This window comes from Bolinopsis microptera, chromosome 8, assembly GCF_026151205.1.
Source record: "Bolinopsis microptera isolate Bmic1 chromosome 8, MBARI_Bmic_1.0, whole genome shotgun sequence".
Taxonomy (NCBI): Eukaryota; Metazoa; Ctenophora; class Tentaculata; order Lobata; family Bolinopsidae; genus Bolinopsis; species Bolinopsis microptera.
In genome coordinates this window covers 4,992,833-5,015,398 of record NC_087079.1, presented here as the reverse complement: position 1 = coordinate 5,015,398, position 22,566 = coordinate 4,992,833, and the positions used below count along the sequence as shown (strand labels likewise).

Genomic DNA, 22,566 nt, shown 5'->3' with positions numbered 1-22,566 from the left:
ACCCACACGCCCACACGTCCACCTTCTGGTCATACGGCATCCCCAATATCACCTAGTAACATGGTGTTGCTATGGTAACAGTATCACCTAGTAACATGGTGTTGCTATGGTAACAGTATCACCTAGTAACATGGTGTTGCTATGGTAACAGTATCACCTAAGCTAGTAACATGGTGTTGCTATGGTAACAGTATCACCTAGTAAGGCATCATGTAGCCTCCAGGCTCGACAAACCCCGACAAACCCCGACATATCCCGACAAACCCCGACAAACGGGGTTTGTCGGGGTTTGTCGAGGGGTTTTGCCTCGGGCCCACCGGCTACATGAGGCCTTCTTGTATAGTGTTTTTCCACGTAAAGCTTGATGACTCCGTCTCGGCTTTTTGTTGGGAGACTCAAAAAAAAAAAAAAAAAAAAAAAAAAAAAAAAAAAAGCCTCCAGGCTCGACAAACCGGAAACCCCGTCAAACCCCGTCAAACCCTGACAAATCCCGACAAACCCCGACGTGCCAAGATATGTCGTATCATGTCGGGCCCACCGGCTACATGATGCCTCTAGTAACATGGTGTTGCTATGGTAACAGTGTCAACCATTAGGTTAACATCACTAGGTTATAGTTTATACTGTAGTTCAGGCTGGGTTGAATATTGTGTTATTAACAACTTAACAAGTATTTACCCTTAAAAAAACTGAATAACGTAACCCACTTTTTAGGATTATAGTGCATGTATATGTACATGTATATTAAACTAGTTGGCTCGATTAGAGTGTGGTAGCTATTTAATATGATTGCAACTGAAAAATCGTACGGGGTTGATTTCCTTTTAGGAACTGTCCCTTTTAGAGCCTGTCTAGCTAATATTGCCAACTTACTTGATTAAAGTATGAGGTAACTAAAATGAGTGAGTGGAAGCGGTATTTCCCGTTTATTATACATGTGTGGCGGGTGCTTTATTAACTACACGTCAACATGTGTTCAACTACACGTTAACATGTGTTCAACTAGATGGATCAACTACTTGTTCAGCATGGTTGCTTAACATAACTACCCCGCTACAAGGTAGTAACCCTGTAAAAACTGAAAAAAGCCCAGCCAGCCGCCATGAAAGTAGTAACCAGCCTGGTAACCAAGTAAGTACTCTGATTATGTCATGGGTAGAAAAACCTTAACTTGGTAACCTTGTTGCCTGCACAAGGGCAATTCTAACTGCATATGCACATATTATTTTGTGAACGAACTGAATCCTATCTGCACAAAGTTATATCATGTTGTCTGCACACTTTTCTCAAAGCATGGATTATGTAACGTTTCTCCTCCGCAGTACTTTTGCTCCGCAGTATATCATGACCAAGACTCCTTTAAAACAGACACAATACATTTTTAGCAACATTACGCCACACAATTAACGGCTCCATCCACCTTTCCCAAATATTCATGTTATTTACTGTAATACCGCTGTAATAAAATATGATATTTTAATTAAATTGCGCTCATTATCGGTTAATATTGTTGGCACGTGGATTGTTCTAGAAGGTTTTAAGTATTGAAGATGTGGCGATAATGACTGCAGTACTACGTAATGTGCAGCTTAAAAACACTGTGTTTTATGTATAATAGTGTGGGAAAATGTGGGGGAATTGCAAGCTGGCAACATTTAGATACATACATTTCCACTCTGTCATATGTTACATAGGAATTAGTATACTCTAATGGTTAAGAATTGTCTAGAATCGATAAATTTAAAACGTTGCACGATGCCAAGGTCAAATATTTAAATTCAGTTCGAAGAATTCCAACTTTAAAAAAAGTGACACTTCCATTTAGATTTTATTCAACAACTTAACATTTTAATCTAATTTGGTTATAGAGGGCAAAGTACGTTCTGCTCACTTCAGGGACAAAAGGAAATCGCGGTTTTTCCCATTATTTGCGACAAATTTTATGTATAGTTTAATGTATGGTCTGTTAAAAATCGCGGTATCGCGTTTTTTGGCCAAAATAATCGCGAAATCCTTTTGTCCCTGGCTCACTTAGATTACAAAGATTACAATAAGTTCGCCAAACTGCACTATAAATAGTAACAATGCATAACGTAACTCATTCCCTCTCCCATAATAAAGCTATTATAGTAACAATACATAACGTAACTCATTCTCCCATGATACAGCTATTATAGAACAATGTATAGTGCATACTATCTAATAACAAATACCTCACTCTCTCCTTTTCCCTCTGTATACTGATTACTGTACGCACTAGACAAACCATTGTTCATGGTAACCTCACTGTTCAGCTCAGCATTACTCATCCCCCGGTTTGAAAATAGCATTAAAGATTACGTAACCTTCACTAGCTAGGTATTCACTACTTTTATTTATTTTACAACCTGCTATCTCTCTCTCTCTCTCTCTCTCTCTCTCTCTCTCTCTCCAAATATAATGATTCCGTGTATCGTTATAATTTTATATATAATATATCGCTTTGAGCTTTTGAAAGGCAGAGACTACTTCTAAAGTTTCAACCAAATGAATTACTCAAAAATGTTAACTAACTCTAAAGTTAGTGGTGATAAATATTTGGTATTTTGTTGCCAGCCAAAGGACTTATCTCCAGACATCTTGATTTACAATTATATACATTTTTTATTCTAACGACTGTTACAATCTAAAAATAGTTATTGCGTCGCTTACTGCGTATAATTTTAAGCTTCGATTATAAGTTTTCTTGGATGATACATTCATTTCAAGTTACGCGGAAGGTTTCAAAGCTTTTGATTGGCTCGTTAGCAACCATTTGATTGAAATACTCCTGTCGCAGGATTCCTGTATACAGTTTTTAAAGTATTTAACACTCTCGCCTCATTATCATTTTCTCTCGCTCACATGAAATATCACATAACATTCTATAATATGATATTTTATACGTCATTAAAGTACTTTCCAGAACAAATACCGGAGGGAAATTCAAACAAGAGCCTAAATTTGTACAGTATACTTATCTGAACTTAATTTATCTTTAGAACTTCTATTTGAATTACAAATGAGTTGAATAAGTAATTATTTCATTAAGTAATTAACATAACTATCATGTAATGAAAATAATAGCAGAATCATACCTCAGGAGCCCGGTAATATCTGGTGACCACGTAGGGAGTCATCATGAAGTTGCCAACATTCCTAGCCAGCCCAAAGTCCAGTATCTTGAGAGAACAGTCCTCCTTAACAACTATGTTGCTGGGTTTCAAGTCTCTGTGAATGATACCTGCTGAGTGCATGTACCTTATAGCACACAGGACCTGGAAATGGGGGGAGTTAGTTACCATAGCAACACCATGTTACTAGGTGATAGTGTTACCATAGTTAGTGGGGATGGAGTAAGAATTAAGTCGGGATTCTTGGTTGCTTTAAAGTTTGACAGTCGAGTAATTGGTCAGGACTAGTTTTTTTTTGCAATATACAATTGTATATTTTAAATTTTAAAGTTTATTCTTAACAAGGAGGGGAGACGTTCCACAAAAGTCGTTACTTCTATAATCAAACCTCCAGAGAAGCCAAGAACGAAGAAGAAGAAAAAAGAAGAAGAAAAGAACACGATATATTGAATATATATAATATATAATACTAGAAAGCCCGTGGTAACAGGGACGAAGCTAGTAGTATTCTTTGAAAGAACGTTTTAATCGCATCAAAAAATATCCATCTCGATCGAAGATACAGCCGATTTAAATATAAAACACTTTAAACACAACGTAATTACCACAAAACCGATCAAAATGACGTTAAAACAATCTTTGCACGTGCATGTGTGCATTAAAACACCGTTGCTATGGAACCTTTTGGTTGTTACCTAAATTCCTATTTCTCGTATAATTTGCACGTGGGCGGTCGTACAGACATACAGACAGAAATAATTCTCTGAATTATAGTAGAGATATTATATATTGCAGCATTGTCTTATCTACTTTTAATGAAACACCAACTATTTTTATCCCCCGCCGGATCCCCAAAAGCAAGGCCAAGCATTGTATTCAGTTCACATATTATATTAATATCATACTTAAATGATATTTACATTATCATGATTATGATGAGGAGATGATGTTATCAATAACATTAACCGTAAGCTAAGAACCATGAAGAGGTGTGTTTTATTCTTTTACCTACTCAGGTATTGTGATAACAGGGTCTCTTTTTGCAATGTTTTGAAAATAACACCTAATGTATGTAATAATTGTACTAGATAATCTGCACTGTGATATTTGATACCAAGTCCTAGCCTCAGTAACGTGCCTCATGACGGTACCATCACTCGTGCACTCCGCGTCAGTGTCATGAAATAGATGTACCATTTTATAAAATGTCCGCTTAATATATGATTTCTTTAAGTGTGACGTATTATAATATTATATTATGATGGGTAAAATTTTATGAAATTTGTGTTTAAAGCCAGCCGTATTAAGTGTAATATTATAGGTATGACGTTTTAAAGAAATCTATGACTGTACATCAGATAATTTTCTTGCAACACTAAAAGGTATGAAGCTAAATCGTGAACGTCATGTAACGCTGAAAAACTGGTTTCATAAAATAGCTTGGTCGCAAAGTATAACATTTTAAAAGAAGCTCTGATTAAACTTATTAATTTTTCATCTTTAAGTATTTTGATTAATACACTTGACAGAGAGAGCTGCACACGCCGAGTTAAGTTAAAGAATATATAATTATAACATAGAGCATACTGCAGTTAAAACAGTAGCGTGGTATGAAGTATACACGATTATAACACCTGTACAGTGTACACAATACCACACAGCACGTAACAAGACATAATATTATTTCTATTTACGATACGTGTACATAATACTGTACATAATGTGGGTTTCCAGCATAAAAAGAAGCCCTGTTGGGCTATAACAACGTTGTACGACAACGTCCAGATTTTATAGTATATCTCTGAAATATACTGCTTCTGGAGGGTGTGGAAAGAGGGTACACCCTTTAGAGCTAGCTCTGTGTAAATATACTGTCATATCCTCATAATATTACCACTTCATAATGGGTACTCAGAAAAGTACCCTTTTAATACGTACTCAACAGTGCAGTGCCACGCCCTTTTAAAACGTACTCAGCATAGTGCCACGCCCTTTTACCTAGTACATATTATATTCTGTTGAGCGTTATAATACAGGAGTCAGATAGTTTCAATATGTTATATTTCAGACTACTATAACATACTGACAGGGTATATTATGTAAGTGTCATGTTGAGGCGGGATTATAGTACACTGTACGGACACTCCGTAATACTAGTGTTCTGAAACACCATGTGTACATTGGACACGTCACACGTGTAATTTGTGTTGGGCACGCCTCACTGTACCATTTACCATCTTTAATGGAGAATGAACCGGACACGGAGTTATTTCCGGAAGAGGAAGTTACAGGTTACCTAGGTTACCTGTATAGTTACAGGTGGTGAGAGGACATGGGCGGGAGCAGGATGGAGATAAGATATTTTATTGAGTTTGGTTTTACGGTTATTCTTTGGGTTTCAGCTGTGAAGTGTTCACAGCTAAAGTGCAGTGGTGTGATGACGTCACGTGGTGTGATGACGTCACGTGGTGTGATGACGTCACATGGCGGATTAGAGTTGCTCAGATAAAGTGCAGTGCTCAAAAGGGGTGAAGTATTTTTGTGGTTTATCCGTCCATTAAATTCTTTATGCTGATTAATTTTTCAGTTGGCCAACCGCCCACAAATATCTTAGATTTCATTTGCCTGAGGGTAATAAGAATGCCGGGAAGCAAGGAAACAAAAGTAGTAACTTTCCGTGCACGTGTTTAACAAGGAACCGAGTGTCTTATAATCGTATGACTTGTCTTTTTAGTAACATTCAGAACATTCTTCCAATAAATTTTGGAATAAGTTAGCATTCGAATACGATATAGACAAAAAGGTGGACTATTATTGAGACTGGCTATTATATTAGAAGATATGTAAAGAATTTAACCCAATCAATCAGATTTCAAATAACGATTCAGGAATAATTATGTAATCACTTATTATGTAATTATGTGATTAATTACCTGATAGAGAAGATAGCTGACTCGTTCGTGGTCTAATTGAGTGTTAACAACTCTACATAGATTAGCGTCCATTAGGTCCATTACCACATACATATCTTTAAATCCGTCCAGTGACTCAGAAGGAGTGAATAAGTTAAGAAGGGAGATTATATTTCTGTGTTTAAGAAGCTGCATTAACTTTATCTCTCGAAATGCTCGCTTCGCGTGTATCTGAGTCTGAAGGGGGGTAAAAAGTTGGTAAAATCAGTTTTAGATCATATATCGTAGCAAAATGGTATGTCAGATTGTCAGTTTTTGAACTTTGGGTAAAACCATTCCAAACAAACCATAAAATAATTATTAATTAGGAGTAAAGTTGTGTAACACATTACCTGAAAAGGTTTCATAAACTTTTTGATGGCGACTTTAACACCGAACTGGGTATCTAACGCAGAACAAACTATACCCTGACGGATAATTGTAAGTTAATTGATTTATAATTAAAGGTTGAGGGGGCCGGGGGGGGGTCTTCATCAAAATTTTCTCGAAATTGATTTTATAGTTGTTCCTGATAGAGGGGAGTGACATCTATCAGCTGCTTTTGGTCCCATGGAAAAATATTGTTCCTAGCCGAAAATATCGCTGGTCAAAGGTCAGCGCTCATGTGTAATTGTATTGCGCGAGCGATTTTCAATCGCGCATCCTGAAAATCGAGTCTAAAAATCTATCTTCTCCTACATTTTTTGAGCAATCACCCTGAAACTTTCAGGATATGTTCTAGGGATCATTTAGGAGAGAAGTATCGAGCCGAATTTTGAGATAGGCCTCAGAAAATTTATAATTCGATTTTGAAAATCTTGGACCTCATTTTTTGACGATTTTTCCAGGTCCAGGATTTTCAAAATCGAATTAAAAATTTTCTGGAGCCTATCTCAAAATTCGGCTCGATACTTCTCTTCTAGAACATATCCTGAAAGTTTCAGGGTGATTGCTCAAAAAATGTAGGAGAAGATAGATTTTTAGACTCGATTTTCAGGACGCGCGATTGAAAATCGCTCGTGCAATACAATTACACATGAGCGCTGACCTTTGACCAGCGATAATTTCGGCTAGGAACAATATTTTTCCATAAGACCAAAAGCAGCTGATAGATATCACTCCCCTCTATCAGAAACAACTATAAAATCAATTTCGAGAGAATTTTGATGAAGACCCCCCCCCGGCCCCCTTAATTGTATATTTAATGGTTAATCGTTTCAAAATTGTTGACATTTTAATGAGCGATAATAAAACGTTTCTCGATTGATAATTATAGGAAGTTAAATGTTTGATAACGGAACATTATTTTCCCACAAAAATACAAATTCAGGAAAAAAGCGCCAGTAGAAATTTATAACCACGAACCTGAGCCCCTCTCCCAATCATCTTTAGTTCTGAATATCTCTTAGGTACTGTAAAGTCAGTATCTGCGCGCGGCACCGTCGTCGTGTAAAACGTCGTGTCTGACATGGTTGCTAAGATACAAGGTGATGGTTAGCCTTACATTTAAATAAATAACTTTGTTAATTTAAAACTAATATAAGACAATCAAATTAATTAAATTAACCATCACTGATACCAGCCTAGTAGGGGATAACGTTTTATCAAAGAGAACTTGTGACAAAGTACTCAGGAACACATGGGTAGAAAAACATTAACCTTTTAACCTTATAATTGCCTGCACAAGAGCGATTATATCTACTAGTACACTTTTCAACGAAATGTTTGTGAAGATAACAATAAGGATCATATCTGCACAAAATGTTATGTTGCCTGCACATTAAACCATGCATTAGCATTTACCAACATTTCTCAAAACTAACCAGACCCAAAGTAACGCATTTGTAACAATTCACAGTACCGACAAATACCAAAACCGACAGTACAACTACACACACTACACTGTAAACCTGTTGTTCCATCACAAAACACAGTGTACAGTTAATTTAAATAATATAAACGTTACATGAATATTACGGGATGCAGTAACACAGAAACACCTTATATGGTAATGTAACCATAGTAACACTACCTAATATGGTAAAAAACACACAAACCCGTGGCACTCCCAATTAACTACTAATTGCTTGCTAATTAGCGCCAGGAAGCTTGCAGACATTCCGCAGAATGTACTGCTTGACATCATTACTAATTCAGAGAGAACTTTTTGAGTTTTGTGTGAGTTCCAGGTTGAGGTTACAGCTGTTCTATACTAGTGACTAGCCTATAAGTATAAACGTTACGTGCGTAGAATTGACATTAAAATTAAAGTGATATTTTATAGTATAGGATAAAAATAGTATTCACAGTTATAGGGTGACGTATAACATTAATGTTAGACAGTTACAGCGACTGCCAAACCTAGTTTCAGTTAAATGATTTTGTCGTATTATTATCGTCGGGTTGATACAGTGATACACCCCTGTTTAAAGTTCCAATAGTTATACCGCTTTGTAAGGAAGAGAATGAGTTTACGTGTGGGATGACAGATCGCCCAGTTAGCTGAGAAAGGGACAATTTGCGTGTGGTTGTGACACTGATATTATACAAGTCCCATATTATTATAAAACCATTCAATAAATCAGATGCCAAGGATAACTTATAAACATTATGATACTTGTTTAACGGGAACTGTTAGGGTACACAGACGTAACTCTAACTACAAGGCAGTGCAATACATACCGCACAATACCGCACAATACCGCACCGCACAATACCGCACAATACCGCATAATACCGCACAATACCGCACAATACCGCACAATACCGCACAATACCGCACAATACCGCACAATACCGCACACCCTTGCAGTTTTGTGACTGACAACCAGGATTACAGACAAGAATACAAGTACACGTTCTTCAAGGAATTCTAAGTAACACCTGTATGTAAAATGGAGAACTGGTTACAATACAGCTGCTAATAACTGATAAATGCTGGAAGAATATCGTACTTTCCTGTTATCCACTGAGCTACTTTTAAAGCTGCAACATACTACCCCGCAATTATACTGGCTACCAATTAAACAACATAATATATAGAAAGTAACTACAACAGATATAGAAAGTAACTACAGTTTATCTTCCTGTGTGACTTAGCAGAGCCGCAATTACAGTTCAAGCTGTGTATATACGTGCATAGAGTGTGCACTAATTGCAGGCTTTACGTGCATGGTGTGTGCACTAATTGCAGGCATACGTGCATGGTGTGTGCACTAATTGCAGGCATTACGTGATGTGACATATTAACGGCTATATCCGCTACACTCTTCTGCTAACTGTACTATTTAGTGTACAATTTACATTGCTTTTTAGCGATAATGTATTGATACGCAGAACGGTCGTATATACAACCAATAATGAGGTAACTTTGTAACTGTAACATTTGTTAAATGTAAAGATTTAAAGGTAAGTCATGAGTTAAAAAGAGAGAGAGAGGAATAGAAGCAACACAATATTATTATATAATAATATATAATTTATTATATAATATTATACATATAATACTGGTATATAATAATATGGTGCTATTTCCTTTATCTGCACTGCAGTGCTCACTGCTCAACTTGATGTAAAGGAGAAAATTATAGAACAACTAATGAAACAAAGTTCAAATGACAAGTTCTACTTCAAGTTTCATACTATAGAAATTAAACTAAAGCAAACGTCAGGTATATAATTATACTTGTATATTATATTATACAGTATACTGGTATATTATATTATACTGGTATAATATATAATACTGGTATAATATATTATAATACTGGTACATCAAACCTCTGGAAGATATCCAAGTATCCACTCTAAGGATCATGTCATTAGTTTTGATACAACTATACAGCAAACTTGCGTACAGTGTACACTGTACAGGATACGGATGATAGTATGTGATATATTATATAGTTAGTATACATTAGAAAACAAGTTATATATAAAACCTATACAAGTGTTATATCCTACACCTTCTATAAGACTTTGAGGGTATACAGTAAGACAAACACTCACTAAAGCTTACATTTTTTGTGAACAAATAAAACTGATACTATGAAATATGAATCCTATCTGCATATTATTTTATTTGCACACTAAGCGTTCCTCAAGGCATGACCTTCAGTATACAGCATTATAGGCCAACATAGCATTAAAGGAAAATACAAATACGGTCACTAAACCTCATCATAACTTTAAACTTTACCCTTTTAACTTTTTAAGTTCAGTTTATTAGTTAACACGTGTATCTTACAAAACAAACACTTTTTATACCTCGAGGCTAGACAGCAACACAAACACTGAAACATTATAATCTTTACCCTGTTTACGTTTCGAATTATAATATTAACACTTTAAAGTATCTACACAAAACTAAAGAACGACGTGAACTAAAGGTTTACTGAAGGGCACATGCTTGTATGCAGTGTGTAAACACTGCACACTACCGTGTCTAGTGTAACAACTGTCTGTGTGTAGACAATTCATCATAGCTAGACACACAGCTAGTGTAAATAGTATATTCTATAACAAAGATATAGCCAGTATTAACCAGTCACCATGCTGTGTGTTATCTTCAAATGAGCGAGACAGGAGAAAGACAGGAGAAAGACAGGAGAAAGAAAGAGGAGGTAAAAAAGATAAAATAACAAACAGAACGAATCTGTTGAAACGGGAGGAGTTTCTGACCCGTATCTAGATATATAACAATGTGATCTGCAGGCCAAGTACGTGACTGTAAAACGTCATTGTTATCGTTAACGTAGTTCTTGTTGCCAACTACTGTCAATACAGCAGTGATTGTCTCAACATTGCATTATACAGAACTGCAATAAATATACAGTTAGTTATTATATTATTATGCTATGTAGTGACCATGGAATCATTATATATATTATCACTATTATGTAATAATGATTCCATTATATACACATGTAATAGTACTATGATTGAGTTAAAGTTCTGATGTTAAAGTTATCATGTGATTTTCTTGGATGAAAATCATATGTTTGAAATTCTGCTTGATAAAAATCAGTAATAAACAAGAGGCTTTAATTATAAATTTCTATATTTCAATAACAGTGTAACGATCTGAAGGTAAATAAGTAAGAGTGCTTGATAGTTGATTCTATTTAAATTAATTAATTTGATAATCCCTTTATAATAAGTTTGTAAACCAACTAAGTTTACTTTATAACATAATACGTTCCAGAATGGTACCGGTGTAAGAAAACGGTGAAATAGAACAGGAGAACTAAACTTATAATTAATAAGCTAAACATTTTATTTTTAAGTCCTACATCCCTACCCCAGCACACACATTTGTGCTGGAAAATCCTGGCAATGATCCAAACTAATGTTTTCACCGTTTTCAGACACTGGCACGTCTATCTCGCAACTACTACGCAGAGGCATCATTAATGGGCGCGGACACTTTCTCCATTTTCAAACTTTATTTTTCAATAAAAATCAGAAACGTTGCCGCGAGTTAATGGTGCCTCTAAAGCAAGTGGAGGCGAATCTGTTTACAATAATACAAAATAACAAATATACAATAAAAACGAGTATTTTGAGATACTTCTCAGCTATTTTATTTCCATATTCTATGAAATGTAATCAGTTCCATAGTAAATACGCCAGGGTAATCTATTCTAACGAAATTATGCTGAGATTACAATTCTAGATAAATCTATTAATAATTGTTCAATCGGTTGGTACTCGATCAGTCAAACTTCGATTTACCGTGCCTCTGTTAACAAATCGACCGTATTTACTTAATTTGATATTTATTTATCTTATTCTTTGTGCGTGTAAATGCGAATAGTTTCTAAATATAAAGTGTTTCTGTCCCCAGGAGCCTGGTAAATCGAGGTTTTAGTGAGTCATGTAATGGTCGGAAAGTATGATAATTGTGTAAATAATACTATTACCCATAGTCTTCTAGAAATAATACCTTTCTTACAAATTTGTTTAACTAGATCACTTTTCTGATCCCCTACCATTTGTTATCAATACAGTCAATATAATATGTAGAGGCATAATGCTTAACACGTGACAGCGATTCTGGGATTTTAAATGGCCCATATAATTGGAACTAGGAAGCTGATTGGTTAATTGCTATCACGTGCCAAAAACACATCTCAGAGCAGCAGAGTACACTGCTACTCACCTGGTTACAATCGTTCCTTTTTTAACCTATTTACATTTTACATGCACCACTCCAACTTAGTCGTCACGATTAAACCAGAACAAGGTTGTTAAATACGTCAAATTTTCGTGAAATAATACGACGTATTCGGTTCTAATAAAGAATACGTCGTAATACGCCGTAATACGGTAATTTCTATGGATTGTTAAATACGTCCACGAATACGCCATAATACGCTGATTTGTCAAAATTAAACATTACAGCTGCGCGCCACCCTCATCATTGATCATGCATTAAAGGAGTGCAGTTATACATGATAACTTAAATTTGTAATCAAATTTCATGGATAATCCGATAAGCAAACAATTTTTGCGCGCACGACACACCTTTTCGTAATACGTCAATTTTCGAGGATTAATATGTATTCGTATTCCAATACGTATTCCCTCCTAATACGTATTTAACAACCTTGAACCAGAATAATCTATTTGATATCACATGATGATGACATCAGGTAGGTGATACTGTTCCTCCCTGATCTCCCATCTCCAGTATGTTAGGACTGTAGTGTCACTCCCAGTAGATATGTTACTCTAAAGTAGTTACTATAGTTACTATAGTTACTATACTAGTTACTATAGTTACTATACTAGTAACTATAGTTACTATTATAGTAACTATAGTTACTATACTAGTAACTATAGTTACTATAATAGTAACTGTAACAGTTACTGTCTCCCTCACTCATTTAAAGAAAAAGTCCTGCTGTGGGACCTGTTCCTCCTCCTGTGCCGGAACATCATGGCACGTCGTGTCGGATCCTCGCGTTGTACCCAGTGACCGTATATGGTGAACGCTATGTCGTCCATCACTGCCCGCACTTCTTTTATATGGTAAGGCGTAGCGTTGTGCTCCTGTGGACGGGAACAGTAAACCAGTGGGATAAACTCATAGCTCAAAGTTTTGTCTCATAGATGATAGAAGGCTCTGAAGGCAACCTGAACCATTGCAATTGGCGTGACAATAATCATAATATTTGCTTACTTGATAATTGTACTACATCTAGATAAGATAAGAAGTTCTTAGAACATACCCTGATAAGTTGCAGCTGGTTGCCATCATTAGAGCTGATAAGAGTGGCTCTAGCTCTGGACCTGATGGTCACTACAAAGAGAGCCAGATACACCACCTGTCTGAACTTTCTCTTTCCGGTCGTGTGTCTCTTTACATCCCTGAAACTAAGTTTAGTGCGAGTTTAGGTTTAGTTTAGTCTAAGAACACAGACCATTCACTATTTTTTTCCAACAGTAATGCTGTGAAGTCATTGTATCACGATTGAGATGGTCGGGTAACGTTTTAGTGTTTACTCTAGGTCCTGCATCCACAGAACTACATACATACAGTAAGTTAACATTTTAAATAAGTAGAGATTAAAGTATTAACTTAAGATTAAGTTTGCAGCTGGAAGAGAAAATAACTCTAAAACTTACTCATCGTGTTTAATCCAGGGGTGTTGAAGAGCCTGTTCTGCAGTGATTCTCTTCTTCACATCAACCTGTAGTAACCCACCAATAAGGCCCCTGACTGAGTCTGAGAGTCTGAGCCAGGTGTCACTTTTACGGTCGTACCGGCACTCTTGTATCTGCCTCATCAGGGATAACTGTGGAGAGGGGTCAGGAGAAGGGTTAGTGAGGGGTCAGAGAGGGGTTAGTGAGGGGTTAGTGAGGGGTCTCAGCAAGAAAGAGGTTGGGGGAATTTGAATTAAATAAGTTACGGACTTAAAATAAAAATCAAAAGAACGGTATCAAAGAATAAGAGAAAAGCAGAAATATAATTATATAATGCAGCTCAATATAATGCAGCTCAATATAATGCAGCTCAATATAATGCAGCTCAATAAAACGCTGAACTTACTTTAATAGGATGATGGAAAGGAGGCTGGCCCATAAGAAGAGTGTACAACAACACCCCACATGCCCACATGTCCACCTCTTTACCATACCCCGCTAAGTTAGACCCCAACTCTGAGCGGATCATCTCCGGTGAAATATAACTCAGGGTCCCACACAGGTCGTGCAAAGCTTCACCTGGTTCTAACCTCTTAGCAAAACCAAAGTCAGTCAGCTTTATACCCAACTTCTCGTTCATCAGGACATTCTCCATCTTTATGTCACGGTGAACTATGTCGTGGAAGTGAAGGTGGTGTAGACCTGTGAGTTATAAAGGTTTGGGGGAGGTTTGCTTGCATAACACATGTTAATATGGTTTCTACTTGCTTAACAGTCTTCATGTTACCTAATTATGTGTCTTATTAAGCACCTGACAAGCATTCTACTTTGAAAGTACAGGTTCTGACCCTCAAGCTATCTTTTTATTGCTTGAAAAGTTGTTATTTGAGCTCATTAATCATTATCATAGAAAGAAAAAAATGAGAAGTAAAGGAGTAAAGGAGTAAAGAAGTAAAGGAGTAAAGGAGTAAAGAAGTGAAGAAGTGAAGGAGTAAAGGAGTAAAGGAGTAAAGGAGTAGAGGAGTAAAAAGTAAAGGAGTGAAGGAGTAAAGGAGTAAAGGAGTGAAGGAGTAAAGGAGTAAAGGAGTGAAGGAGTAAAGAAGTAAAGGAGTGAAGGAGTAAAGAAGTAAAGGAGTGAAGGAGTAAAGAAGTAAAGGAGTGAAGGAGTAAAGAAGTGAAGGAGTAAAGAAGTAAAGGAGTGAAGGAGTAAAGGAGTAGAGGAGTAAAAAGTAAAGGAGTGAAGGAGTAAAGGAGTAAAGGAGTGAAGGAGTAAAGGAGTAAAGGAGTGAAGGAGTAAAGAAGTAAAGGAGTGAAGGAGTAAAGAAGTAAAGGAGTGAAGGAGTAAAGAAGTAAAGGAGTGAAGGAGTAAAGAAGTGAAGGAGTAAAGAAGTAAAGGAGTGAAGGAGTAAAGAAGTAAAGGAGTGAAGGGGTAAAGAAGTAAAGGAGTGAACTAGTGAAGGAGTAAAGGAGTAAAGAAGTAAAGGAGTGAAGGAGTAAAGAAGTGAAGGAGTAAAGAAGTAAAGGAGTGAAGGAGTAAAGAAGTAAAGGAGTGAAGGGGTAAAGAAGTAAAGGAGTGAACTAGTGAAGGAGTAAAGGAGTAAAGGAGCACCTACCTAGAAGTAGCTGCCTGAAAAGGTTTGCAGCAACTTTCTCCGAGAGTACAGCAAACTGGTTAACATAGTCGAACAGTTCTCCATTAGGTGCAAGCTCCAGCACGATGTACACATTTGCATTTGTACTGTACACCTAGGGAACTGTGCTCAATAAATTGAAATGTAATTGTAATTGAACTGTAAAATAATCGTAATTGAAATGTAATTGAAATTAACTGGAAGAATTTTGATGAAAACTTAGCATAGTGCACAACATTTCAACATGTATATTGTACTGCACAGTACATTACATTGTCTTATTGCAAATGCAGTGCTGACAGATTAGTGCACAGGGACCAGCGTCAGTTACCTTGATAAAAAGATAAACAAAGACAAATTTTATACAGCAATTTATCGATACATATATATTTGTGTCAGTTATATATAAGAAACTATGGAAAATGCTGTAAAGGATGCAGCAGATATAAGACTGTTACAGTTACCTTGATGAGAGCGGTGACATTAGGATGCTGGGGTAACCTGGATAAAGCACTAACTTCACTCACAATCGAGTCTTCAACGTCCAGGTCACAACTCTGGAATAATATTTATTAGTTTTAAAATAACATTTGTTATTGAGATACCAACTACAGTCATTTTTTGTCCTAGATAAACTGTAGCATGGGAAACAACAAATTTATAATAGTTGTTAAACAAATAAACCAGATTTATTATGAAATATGTCTGCAAATGGATTAAATCTATAATAGAATGATTTAAAACTTCCATCAAATAATACAGAAATATAGAAGATGGAAACTTGAATAAAATCAAATGGCGACGAATAATGTTTGTCAAGTAAGCATAATGTGATTTTACTGTATAATTGGGGAAACCAGTATCAGAAGAGAAAAAGAGAAGAGAAGAGAAGAGCAGAGCAGAGCAGAGCAGAGAAGAGAAGAGAAGAGAAGAGAAGAGAAGAGAAGAGAAGAGAAGAGAAGAGAAGAGAAGAGAAGAGAAGAGAAGAGAAGAGAAGAGAAGAGAAGAGAAGAGAAGAGAAGAGAAGAGAAGAGAAGAGAAGAGAAGAGAAGAGAAGAGAAGAGAAGAGAAGAGAAGAGAAGAGAAGAGAAGAGAAGAGAAGAGAAGAGAAGAGAAGAGAAGAGAAGAGAAGAGAAGAGAAGAGAAGAGAAGAGAAGAGAAGAGAAGAGAAGAGAAGAGAAGAGAAGAGAAGAGAAGAGAAGAGAAGAGAAGAGAAGAGAAGAGAAGAGAAAAGAAGAGAAGAGAAATAGCAATACCTGATAACATGGTAACAATACCTGATTGAGGTCTATAATTTTCACAGCATACTTCTCGTCAGTAAATCTGTCCACACATTTACATACAATGCTTGTTAGCCCCCTCCCTAACTCTTCTTTAACCTGCAGAACAAATGTTGTGTTTCAAGTCTAATTGGTTTAATATAACGTTTCGAATATCGATGAAATTATTAGTATATAATTAAACTAAAGTATGACCCATGGTAACCATGGTAGCTTAGTTACAACACACGATACGTCTTGTTATCGTCAGATTTATGATAACACTTGAAGATGATAATAAATACATATTAAACGGAGAGTATTTTCACCTCATATTGAGCGTGAAATGAGTCGATATCGTGTTCATCTCGTGTGTCGAACAAAACTTTTCCTGATAGAGATTTGAGTTTTTCTGCTAATCCCGACTTTATCATGAACCATCCCTCTAAAACCTATAGCTATCATCATCAATATGGTAGTTTAAAGACCTTATCTGTAACTCTGTAATTTAAAGTTCATAATATATTTATAGAATGGTCTTAATTTTAAACTCAATAGCCCAAAGTAAAATCTTGGAACTAAAACAAAATGAAGAAGGGAATGTAGATCTGAATAATGCAAAGTTTCGAAATAAACGGGCGAATATTTCTGTTACCTTTAAATTTTCAGTTCAAGATTTAGCTGCTATTTTACTATTAATCAATGACTCAATCAATAGGACAAGTAATTACATTATCAAGGATATCATTACTCATCAAAATTTTAGTTGATCCTTCTAAAACATTGTAATTACACGGTAAGAGAAATACCTTTAGGCGTAAAACACGAATATGTTGTTATAAAAGCAGGATTATATAAATAACCTTCTTCACTATAATGTTAGAAATTAACAAGCATTCATATTTTACATGATATATTTTGTTAAATATTCACAACCCAATCTTGACTCTCCTTTTAACTTTAGCCTTTTTCTTAACTCCAAGACTAATTTGAGTTCCTTCTCCAGGGAGGTAGATAGTTCCAACTGGCTTATGATATGGTATTGTTATAGTGCTACCATCAGCATAAACCAACATAGTTGGATAAGTCCTTGGATTAGAGCCAAATCTGATTGTTCGATCTACTTGATGAGACCTTATGTCAATGGGAGTGGAATCAACAACTGGAAGAACTTGAGGGAAACGGGGTCGACTCTTCCGCTTTACTTGAATCCTTCCTCCATAGAATGGCCAATCTTCAGGGCCAGTCTCCTTCACCTCTTCAAAGTCTTTAGCTTGAGGATGTTGGACTGTGACAACATCGTTTGGAAAATGTCTGCTGTGAATTTGACGGACTGCAGTGTATATTCCAGATTGAAAAAGTCTGCAGTTTCCCCTTCCTAACATACCTGGGTTGTAATTAACTTTGTTATTCTTAGTGTTTTCAAACTGGAGAACTGAACTGGGAGAGGGTGGGGGTGATAGTATAACAAAGATTTAATAAAATAAAGATGTTCACGATTTTTCTATTTTTTTTTCAGATCATCTAACAAACCAGGTACCCGAGGGTACCCCGAGGCCGAAGGAATGCAACCTATGCCTCACAGATAAACTCTTCTTTCTTATAAATTACCACAAGAACCCATTAACTTTAAGAGGGGGGTTTAATGAGTATAATCCAAATTGTCAACTTTCACCATCTTACACCATTTTTTCGATGAGTACATTTACCTTCTAGTTTTAGTTTTACGTGATGTTATAATTCTAGTACAATATTTGATTATCAACTCAGATTTTGAGGATATAAAAACAATTAAACATGTGTTTTTTGTATTTAAAGAAAGTATAGGTTTTACAATTTGGAAACTCAATTCACTATAAATCATTTTCAATTGTCGACATTTTGGCACACAATTGTGTTAATTTTGTAGTAGTTGTACAGCAATACTAAGGTAATGGGACTACTGCGGACCCTCTAACGGACAAACCTTGTTAACAAAGCCGCAATCACCATATTACCTTCACACAGTACAGACATCGAATGCTGTAAGAAGATGACGATCAGACCTCGTTAATAGTGTTAATGGGCCACAGATATTCAAACAATATACACATAATATAGCAATGACCCTATATAAAAATTCTGTAAAAATGGTACAAATTTAAAAACTGAGGTAAAAATAAAACCCTTTGTAATAATATATATAAAATCCACTAAATCACATCACAACAAAAAGCAGTTTAGACCCCCATCCAACAAGCACTCCATGACCTTTTAGGGTTTAGGAGTGTTGATCAGGTTAAGGTCCAAATCACTTATTGCCGTGGGTGGAAGGGTTCTGGTACCTCTGTACCCCCTGATAGAGATTATACAGGTTCTGAGTAGATCAAAACGCAGTCTGCGTCTGACAAATGACATCACATCACAATATCGTTGGCCTTTCTTTAGGCTGATCTTTTCAGCGAGATGTTTTAGGAACTGTGAAGCCTCTGTTGCCATTCCTCCTGTAGTACTGAACACCAGTGGCGTGAAGGTAGCCTTTTCAACATTTAGGACTCTGTCATTGTACTCACGTTTTTTGCTTTTCTCGTGAGATTGGTACATCTGTGAGATGCTCTTGTCACTGTTGGACTGGGCTTGAGGGTGAAGTACCCTTACATCTGTGAATGCCCTGTCCAGCGGCGACCAAAACGATCTCGCACTGATGTCCAGTCTTGCACCATCCTGTCTATTTGTTCCATTAGATAGTTCAAGTGTGGGTGGAACGGAGAGAAGCTGGGGTTCTGTTTCAACGTCTTTGCAAACAGTGGTTAGGAGTTCAGCTATTGTATCTCTTAGTGAATTGTGTCTAAGTGAAACGTAGCCTCCGATTTTGCAGGTTAGGGTATGGTTGATATGATTTTGATTTCCACATACACATAGGGGACTTCTGTTAGCTGTAGACAGTGTAAGATTATATCTGAGTGAGAGGGCATCAAAGAATTCTTGTTTGTTAAGGACGTACCCACATGCTTTTAGCGGGAGTGTGGATAACCAAATGGATGCTCCTTTTTCACTAAGGAGTTCTAATTGCCTTTGTGTTGATGGGGATACCTCATTCATAATAGTTTCACGTTGGTGTTTGTAAAGCTCTTCCTTACGCTTCTTTACTTCACTTATGATTTCATGCTGCAGTTCTTCGTTTAGATGGAAAGTAGTAAGCTGTTGAAAAACTGCTTCTGTGAGCTGTTTTGTAGCATTTACTGAGTTAGTGTACTCCATCTCTGCTGTTGATGTGCAGTCTGGAATGCTCAGCCCACCCATTCTTGCAGGAAGTGAAGCTATTTTTCTGATTTGATCAGGCACAAAACTTTTGCCCATAATGGCTGGTATAAAGTCTTCCTTGACACAATATTCCAAAAATAGTGTTAATTGTAATACAATTTTAAAATATTAACACAATTTTTGTTTCAATGAAATTGTTGTTTAACTGGACTGAATTAATGCATTTAATCGTGAAAATAAAGCCTGTTTATCTTATTCAGTCAGCATGAATGGTGATACCGAATAAAATTAAGTTTTATAGTATAAATCCAGATAGACAGATCAATGATAAAGGGTCTTGTGAATTCACTGGTGAGTTTACAAAGATTTTGTTTGTAAAGAATTGAAACTTTCAGAATCACTAATGGGTGACTGAAAACTTAACGGGTGATACTCGTAAAATATCTGTTCCATATACCGTCGACGAGTCCAACTCGGCGCGCGTCCTGGTAGGTTGTAAACCTACAACATAAATGCAATTTCAGTTCATTGTTCTATGGCAGTAGCGTCAGAGAAGAACATATGTACAAAAATAGGGTATGATACCCTGGAGAAGGGTGGCAGTGCAGTGGAATCTGCTACCTCAGTCCTACTTTGTCTAGGAGCAGTGCAGCCTCAGTCTAAATGATATCGGGGGAGGGTACTTTATGATCATCCTTACCTGGTGACCTCAGGCTATTATGTTCATAATAGAGATTCGGCGCCCAGCAAACCCTACCAGCCGGGGAATATCTCCAAAAGTAAAATAGATAGAACCTTCCGGTTTTCAACAAAATGTCCGTCTCGTAAATTTAAAGGAGGCTCCCCAGAAGCACAATTTGGGACAACTTAGATTCTGAATTAAACCGAAAAGTTTGATTTTTGGCTAAATAAAAGGTCACCGCTTTTAAACTTTGCAAAGTCATGTCGTTGTCATGACTACTAAACTAAATGCAGCGTGCGAAAGATTAACTCGATGTGACGCGCGACGCCAAACGTGCTGTTGAAAATCTATCACCTCTAGCAAGCCCAGCAGGCGGTAAGGTTTTCTGGGCGGAATGACAGCCTGAGCTCGGCCCAGTAAGATCATTCATATTAAGAACCAGAAAAAAGTTATTAATTTTCCGGGTAGTGGCACCGGTTGATTCACGATGTCAATCCGTCGCATCTCGCCAATCTGCATACGTGTAGTTGCGAGAAGAATTATTTGATGCGCGGCGCGACCCAGTAGTGCATCGCGCTACAATGGCACCAAAAGTCGCTCCTACTAAATCGCTCGCCCAAAAAAATTCTTGTGATTAGGCCCTTTGGGTATGAAATTGATATGAATCGGTGTATTTTTGGACGCTGATTCCGAATCAACCCCCATGACGTAGGGTAAAAATGCTTTCCTGGAGAGTTATGGGCAAAAAATAAAAGATATGATGGCAAGAATCATGTTTTTCAAAAATCCTTACTATCCAGAAAGTTATTTGAAAAAAGGTGAGATTTACCGAAAAACCTTGTATCACGTCGTGACCCCCCCACTGTCGTTTCACTATGGTGAGCCGCGCACTCGTGCGCGGCGGGTCATACAACGTATGACAAGAAAAACCTAATCAAACTTTCCTTTGCCACACAAAGATTAAAAATGAACCCAAATGATATCGTTTTGTATGCATATGTTGTTTGAATGACCTTTTCTTTTAAAATAACTGGCATAACTGCCCCCCCCCCCCCAATTCCGCTCTTGACCATTGTTAATGGACTGGCCCGGCGCGCGCTACTTCGTAGCACTTACCATAAGTGCCATAACATTTCGAAAAGAAAGCGGCGCGCACTACTTCGAAGAAATTTAAACGAGTAAAATCCGTCAATTCAGCTTTTACTAAATCACTCGCCCAAATTTTAAGAAAATTCTTGTGAAAAGGCCCTTTGGGCATAAAAGTGATCTTAATCGGTGTATTTTTGGACGCTGATTCCGAATCACCACCCATGACGTAGTTGTATCACGTGGTGACCCCCACTGTCGCTTCACTATAGTGAAGCGACCCCCTGTATCAGTGTATCGTCTTTGACGATACAGGGGGAGCCGCGCACTTCGTGCGCGGCGGGTCATACAACGTATGACAATGACGTAGGGTAAAAATTCCTCCTTGGATATTGGAGAGTTATTGGCAAGAACCGTTTTGGTCACGTGACAGGCTAGCGCTAGTAAAATACGAATTTGATTGTAAAGGGCTTGGGTTAAAGTTAGGGTTTTGGTTTCACCTAACCATGTGCTTTCGCGCCACTTCGGGCGCGCTTGTTTCACAAGTCAAGAAAACCGCCGTGATGCGGGCGCGCGCTACTGCAAGCGCAAGGGCTCTGGATAGAGCAAGGTTTTGGTAAGGGTTATAGTTAGCTTCGGGGTTATGGTTAGGGTAGGTAGTGAGCCCGGAGCCGCGCGTACCGTGCCGACTGTAGGATGGTTTTTTAGCGCTAATATCGGCCAGCACAATTTTCTTCAAACAAATAAATATTAAGTATCCTTCCCGACCTCCGATTGCAACAAAAATTGGTAAGCTTACTCATAAACTTACAAGGAAAGTGTCCGAAAAATATAATGCATATCCAACCATCAAACATTATGTTACAGTTAAAAGCAACGTATTTTGCTTCATTTTGATCATTATGTCAACTCCGA

At 37.1% G+C, this 22,566-nt stretch overlaps 2 protein-coding genes and 1 long non-coding RNA gene across 4 annotated transcripts in view; all 3 read right to left on the bottom strand.

Annotated features, from left to right (window-relative positions):
- Nucleotides 1–22,566, bottom strand: part of LOC134820275 (stress-activated protein kinase JNK-like) — a 56,258-nt gene that overhangs the window by 9,527 nt on the left and 24,165 nt on the right. For both annotated transcript variants that reach the window (XM_063830514.1, XM_063830515.1), the window contains exons 2-5: nt 7,469–7,580; nt 6,457–6,531; nt 6,086–6,301; nt 3,117–3,296 (exon numbers count right to left, since the gene is read on the bottom strand). In XM_063830514.1, the coding sequence (XP_063686584.1) occupies nt 3,117–3,296; nt 6,086–6,301; nt 6,457–6,531; nt 7,469–7,573 (576 nt within the window). In that variant the 5' untranslated portion in view covers nt 7,574–7,580. The remainder of the gene's footprint in view (nt 1–3,116; nt 3,297–6,085; nt 6,302–6,456; nt 6,532–7,468; nt 7,581–22,566) is intronic.
- Nucleotides 11,145–17,143, bottom strand: LOC134819470 (phosphorylase b kinase gamma catalytic chain, skeletal muscle/heart isoform-like). Its single transcript, XM_063829424.1, has 8 exons — nt 16,970–17,143; nt 16,659–16,760; nt 15,846–15,938; nt 15,364–15,496; nt 14,157–14,452; nt 13,733–13,902; nt 13,336–13,480; nt 11,145–13,156 (listed from the first exon to the last, which is right to left on the bottom strand). Exons 1-8 carry the CDS (start codon nt 17,072–17,074, stop codon nt 12,983–12,985), a joined length of 1,218 nt encoding a protein of 405 aa, XP_063685494.1. The 5' UTR covers nt 17,075–17,143; the 3' UTR covers nt 11,145–12,982.
- LOC134819906 (uncharacterized) lies at nt 17,368–18,664 on the bottom strand. Its single transcript, XR_010160814.1, has 2 exons — nt 18,607–18,664; nt 17,368–18,027 (listed from the first exon to the last, which is right to left on the bottom strand). It is a non-coding gene; the product is annotated as an uncharacterized LOC134819906 (long non-coding RNA).